This window comes from Penaeus monodon, chromosome 20, assembly GCF_015228065.2.
Source record: "Penaeus monodon isolate SGIC_2016 chromosome 20, NSTDA_Pmon_1, whole genome shotgun sequence".
NCBI classification, from domain to species: Eukaryota; Metazoa; Arthropoda; class Malacostraca; order Decapoda; family Penaeidae; genus Penaeus; species Penaeus monodon.
Genome location: NC_051405.1, coordinates 40919778 through 40926135, shown reverse-complemented (window position 1 = coordinate 40926135; position 6358 = coordinate 40919778). Strand labels below are relative to the sequence as shown.

Genomic DNA, 6358 nt, shown 5'->3' with positions numbered 1-6358 from the left:
GAATACTTAAAGCTGCTAAAGCATATCTCTTCCTATATAACATTACATTCCTAAGCGGAACATTTATACTTTAGGACGCTCCTCTCAATTCCTTCCTCGCAAGATGTCCACGGAGAGCAGCTTGTATCCTAACAGCTGCCTGGATCACAGCTGGGTCACTGAGATCCAAGCTGGCCTGCGCTCTCTCCCTCAACATCTTGCGGGTCTTGTAACCTCTAAACCCAGCCTGGATCTTTGTAGCTGCTGCCTCTGCGTTGATTTGGTCTGCGTTAGATGAATCCGATGCCGCGCGCTTTTCTGCCATGTGTTTGCGAGTAAGGTAGCCCCGGACACCAGCCTGTAGAGTCACAACTGCTTTTGTTAACGCTGGATCCTCTGGCGGGAGTTCTCTGTGCTGCATTCTCTCTTCGAGGACGCTGGCCATCAGCACGTCCCTTGTAAGGCTACCTCTCCGAGCCTCCTTTTGCGCTGCTTCCAGACTATCCCTCCGCTGCTGCAGTCCACGTGGCAAACTGCGGTAAGAAGGTTTGCCCGTCGTATTTTTCATATGTTTTCTTGTCTTGAAGCCACGGAAAGCTGCCTGGATTTTCGTGGCTGCAGCATTTTCTTTGTCTTTGCTGCCTGAACCTCTTCTTTTCGCCTTGCTTCTGCTATGTACAGGGCCATTGGTGCGATGTTTTTTTATCTGTTGTCTTGTTCTGTAGCCCCTGAAGATACTTTGAATCTTTGTTGCTGCAGTGTTGAGCTCGGTGATGTTAACAGGAGCATTGAGTCCACTCTGGTCTGGGGAAGGGCTAGCATCTCTGCTGGAAACATTAGACCAGTCACTATCACCAGCGTGGCCAACCTCCAATGTGTTTTTGTTATCAGACGCTGAATCATCAAGATCTTTGGCTTGGAGCACTGTGTTTGTTTCGGTATCTGTTACTATTATCGATGGTTCTACAATGTATCTGGTGCCTTCTTGCCCATTTGTTCTTTCAGCTGCCTTTTCCTTATCTTCACCATTGTCCATCATCTTGCCATTAACAGTGTCCTGCTTTCCTTCATTGTTTTCATGACCATTCAGGTGAGCGTCATTCCCTTCACACTGCCTTGGCTTAGGTGGATCGGTACCCTTCCTTGTTTTGAAACCTCTAAATGAAGCCTGAATTAAAGTAGCTGCTTTAAGAACCTCTGGATCATTCAAGTCAATGTCATCTATATCATCTTTCACAATGGATTTACAATCCTTAGCACTCCTCCGTGACTGAAAACCTCGGAATCTGGCTTGAATAAGTGATGCTGCTTTATGCAAATCAGGGGCATCAAGATCAATGTCAAGTACCTCTATTACCTTTTGCTCATTGGAATCACTTTTTAAATTCTGCCTTGCTTTGTAACCCCTAAATAATGACTGAATTTGAGTAGCTGCTTTTTCAAGTTCTGGGTCATTGAGGTCAATGGCATTTTGATCTTCTGTGACTAGTGTGTCTTTATTTAGATTTTGTCTGGTCATATGCCCTCTAAAAGATGCCTGAATCTGTGTTGCAGCCTTCTCTAATTCTGGATCATTTAAATCAATATACCCAAGCTCATTATCAGAAATCATGTAAAATTCATCTGGTTTTTGACTAGTATAAGACATCACAGAAATCCTTTCTTGGTCAGAGCCCTTTGCATCAATGGCATCCAGTTCGTTCTCTTTCAGATTCTGTCTGGTTTTGAAGCCTCTAAAGGAAGCTTGAATTTGGGTTGCGGCTTTTTCAAGTTCTGGGTCATTCAGGTCAATGTCAACTATTTCTTCATTACCTGAAGGTTCACTTTCTTTCAGATTCTGTCTGGTTTTGAAGCCCCTAAAGGAAGCCTGAATTTGGGTTGCGGCTTTTTCAAGTTCTGGGTCATTCAGGTCAATGTCAACTATTTCTTCATTACCTGAAGGTTCACTTTCTTTCAGATTCTGTCTGGTTTTATAACCCCTGAAGGAAGCTTGATTGGGTTGCAGCCTTTTCAGTTCTGGGTCATTCAGGTCAAGGTCAATTGTCTCTTCATTACCTGAAGGTTCATTCTCTTTCAGATTCTGTCTGGTTTTATAGCCCCTGAAGGAAGCTTGGATATGGGTTGCAGCCTTTTCAAGTTCTGGGTCATTCAGGTCAAGGTCTACTGTCTCTTCCTCGTTAGCTGGAGATTCCGGAGATCCATTCTCTTTCAGGTTCTGTCTGGTTTTATAACCCCTGAAGGAAGCTTGGATATGGGTTGCAGCCTTTTCAAGTTCTGGGTCATTCAGGTCAAGGTCAATTGTCTCTTCATTACCTGAAGGTTCATTCTCTTTCAGATTCTGTGTTCTTCTGGTTTTAAACCTGAGAGCTTGAATTGGTTGCGCTTCGAGTCTGTCATCGTCAGTCATTGTCTCTTCATTACTGAAGGTTCATTCTCTTCGATTCTGTCTGGTTTTAGCCTCTGAAGAAGCTGAATTTGGGTGCAGCTTTTCGGTTCGGTCATTCAGATCAGTCACGCTCTTCTCGTTACTGAGATCGGAATCATTCTCTTTCAGGTTCTGTCTGTTTTATAACCCTGAGGAGCTGATTGGTTGCAGCTTTTCAGTTCTGGTCATTCAGGTCAAGGTCAACTGGTTCTTCTTTATCAGCTGGAGATTCAGGAGATTCATTCTCTTTCAGGTTCTGTCTGGTTTTATAACCCCTGAAGGAAGCTTGAATTTGGGTTGCAGCCTTTTCAAGTTCTGGGTCATTCAAATCAAGGTCAACAGTTTCTTCTTTATCAGCTGGAGATTCAGGAGATTCATTCTCTTTTAGATTCTGTCTGGTTTTGTAACCCCTGAAGGAAGCTTGAATTTGAGTTGCAGCCTTTTCAAGCTCAGGGTTACTTAGATCAATGCCATCTAGCTGTTCAGTTAATGGGGATTCATGTTGATTCTCTTTTAAATTCTGCCTCGTTTTATAGCCCCTAAAGGAAGCTTGGATCTGAGTTGCAGCTTTATTGAGGTCTGGATCACTGAGGTTGATATTATCCAATTCTTCTGTTACAGATGGTGTAGTGCAGCCTAAATTTTGTCTAGTTTTGTAGTCTTGGAAAGAAGCTTGGATCTCTGTAGCAGCTTGCTCTTGTTGGGGATCATTGTAAACAGTATTACTGTCTTTTACTAATTGCTCAGAATTATCACCAATTCCGTTATAAGAAGAATCCATAGTTTTTTGACTTTGCTTGCTCTTGTAACCATAAAAATCTGGCTGGGTGTTGGTAGGTGCAGGAATAAGCTCCTCCTCTCCATTTCTGGTGGCTACCTGGAAAATTTTAGCACATATCATTAGAAGAGTATAACTCAAATTGTATGTAATCATGAAGTTAGAACATTCTCAAATTCATTATTTTGATTCAAAAAATATATAATTTACTGCTTAAAAAATAGCTTAAATATGGATATAATTTGAACCAGAAATGTGAACATATCTTTGATTGCATTTTATTTTCCTTTGATGATGTAGTGTTCAGTTAACATTTTGAATAACAGTGAAAATTCTGACTATTTTATAACATCAACAATCCAAGCATGTGATGTAAAAGCAAAAACGTGACACTATGCGACAGAAAGACACAGGCAGATGTATAAAGGGTGAAACAAACTACATACTGTACATGTCTCTGAACAAGATGCTCTCCTGGAATATCATACATTTGAAAGTAAATAAAGAATAGTACTAAAGGGTAGTGTGCATGCTCCAGTGCAGGGTTGGGATGTCACTGGTGGCGGCCATTACTACGTAATTGTCAGTGCAGATGGCAGTTTTGTGCTTAGAATTTTGATCATCAACGTGAATTATGCCTTTTGCTATCATCCAACCTGTCTGTGATCATGACAAAAGGATAATTCTTTCCCTTTTGTGGTCTGAAGTGTCAATGTATGGTTTAAGATTACAATAATTCTCTTGTCAGCAAAGTGCACAGTTTAATATTAATATAAACTGGATATTGGATCAGGTGTTTGATTGCTACCACAGTTTGAGTGGCTCACCATGCATGTGAGCAGTGCTCATGACAATATTTCACCTCCTAAGAAGCTTGAAAGGAAGAGCAGTAGTCAGGGTCCTCCTCTTACATCCCCTCTATGAGGACAGAATGGCTAGGGTCTTCACTGGCCTTAGTCATGAGTCTGTTTAGGGTTTGAGTGTCATTTCGATCTCCATCAGATGATGCAAGAATTCTAGATTTCCTCTGTTTTTTCTTTTTGTGAAGTGTTGTTTTTGTGTCTTCTTTTAGGTGCTGGTTTTTGCTTTGAGAAGCTGCAGGCTCTTCTTTGGACATCGCTTTCCTATGGTTGGCTGGAATACTGCTGCTACTCTCCTCATATTGAGTCTCTTTGTCCTCATGTTCAGACATTTTTGAACATGAACACGAGCTATTTGAACGTGAGAACTTACCATCTGATACACCTTTCTCATTTTGTTCTACATGAACTAAATTTGGTGTATCATCTTGATCACTGACACTAATATAAATAGAAGCTTTATCTTCTTCATTTTCATTAGGTACTTCCTTTTTTAAAGTGTTCTCATCTTCTGAACCCTCTTTTCCATTATTTTTATTCATGCTGTTTTCTTGCATCTCTTCTTCAGCTCCCAAAGCAATGCGGGCTTCAGAGATGGCATCATTCTGCCCACTGGGTTCACTGACTGAAGAACCCCCTGGCAGTTCATTCTGTACATCAGCTTTATATGGAGTAGGTGGTCGTGGTACTTGGAAATCACTCTCAGCTTTACTGTCATTATTATCTAAATTTGTATCACTGTCTGGCATCTGATGGAATTTTACTAACACTGGTTTAATAGGAATATTAGCCAATTCATTCTCTTTCATTTCTGAAATCGTTTCTTTGCCATGGAGACCAGGGTCCTTGGAATTAGAGGCACTTGTCTGGGAGTCTTCTGCTTTGGTTTTAGTGCTTTCTGCATTCTCGTCTGGTTTACCTGTATCATCAACTTTACTCAAAGACCTACTCTCCTCAATATCTACACTTTCATTGACTGTTTTATGTGCTCCTATTCCATCATCATCATTCTTACTTTCTGTTGTAGAATATGCATCACTTACCTTGGTTTCTCCTTCGCTTTTCTTTTCCTCACTTCTAGCTTTGGTTTCAAAATCATCTACTCTACTTTCGTTGGGACCACACTCAGCATTAGCTTTGTCTAATACATTCTGAGCATTTTCTACCAGGCATTCAGCTTCTGAAACAGCATTTTCAATTTCTACTTCTATTTTGGCAGGTTCACGTATTTCAACAGCATCAGCTAACCCACCATTCCCTTCTACCTTACCTTCATATGACATAAAGTCAGCTTGATCTTCATTCTCAGCATTAAAACCATCAGCACTGGCTTTAGTATCATTAACCTTGAATTCAAAATAAGCCTTAGTATCAGGAACATCAGTTTTGCCTTCAGTAACATCAGTCATGGTTTCGCTATCATTACTTACAGGTTTATCATCATCAACCTTGGCTTCAGTATCATCGCTTTTGGCTTCAGTATCAACAGCGTTGCTTTTAGACTTAGCTAGAGAATCACTAGTATCGGCTTCAGTTTTGTCAGTATTGTCATCAGTATTATCGGTCTTGGCTTCAGTATCGTCAGCTTTTGCGTCAGAAATGTCAGTATTAGCTTCAGTATTATCAGATTTTTCTCCACTGTCAGTAATCTTGGCTTCAAAGTCGGCCTTATCTTGAGGATCACCAGTATAATCGGGCTTAGCTCTAGCATCATCATCACCAGTTTTGTTTTCAGTATCATTACTCTTGCCTTCAGTATCTCCAACCTTGGCCTCAGTATCTCCAACCTTGGCTTCAGTATCTCCAGCCTTGGCTTCAGTAGTTTCACCTTTGGCTTCAGTATCACCAGCTTTAGCTTCGGTGTTTTCAGCCTTGACTTCAGTATAATCAGCCGTAGTTTTAGTATCTCCAACCTTGGCTTCAGTATCTCCAACCTTGGCTTCAGTACCATCTGCCTTGACTTCAGTATCTTCAGCTTTGGATCCACCGACTTGGGATTCAGCATCACCTAATTTGACTTCAGAATCGCCGGTCTTGGCTTCCACACCATTAGCCTTAGCTTCAGTATCACCAGCTTCGCCTTTAGTATCATCGACCTTGGTTTCAGAATCCCCAATCTTGGCTTCAGTATTTCCAGTCTTGATTTCAGTATCCCCTGACTTGGCTTCTTCCGTATGATCAGTTTTAGCTTCAGTATTCACGACCAGAACTTCAATACCATCAGCCTTGGCTTGAGCTTCATCAACCTTCGCTCCAGTATCAGAAACCTGAGCCGCAGTATCACCAGCCTTGGCTTCAGTATTATCGGCTTTAGCT

At 41.4% G+C, this 6358-nt stretch overlaps 1 protein-coding gene across 1 annotated transcript in view; it reads right to left on the bottom strand.

Annotated features, from left to right (window-relative positions):
• LOC119585820 (abnormal spindle-like microcephaly-associated protein homolog) overlaps positions 1 to 6358 on the bottom strand; it is a gene marked incomplete at its 5' end in the record, with an annotated part of 32937 nt that overhangs the window by 420 nt on the left and 26159 nt on the right. Inside the window, 2 exon segments of the mRNA XM_037934546.1 lie at positions 1 to 2321; positions 2665 to 3281. Coding sequence (XP_037790474.1) covers positions 71 to 2321; positions 2665 to 3281 — 2868 coding nt within the window. The 3' untranslated portion in view covers positions 1 to 70.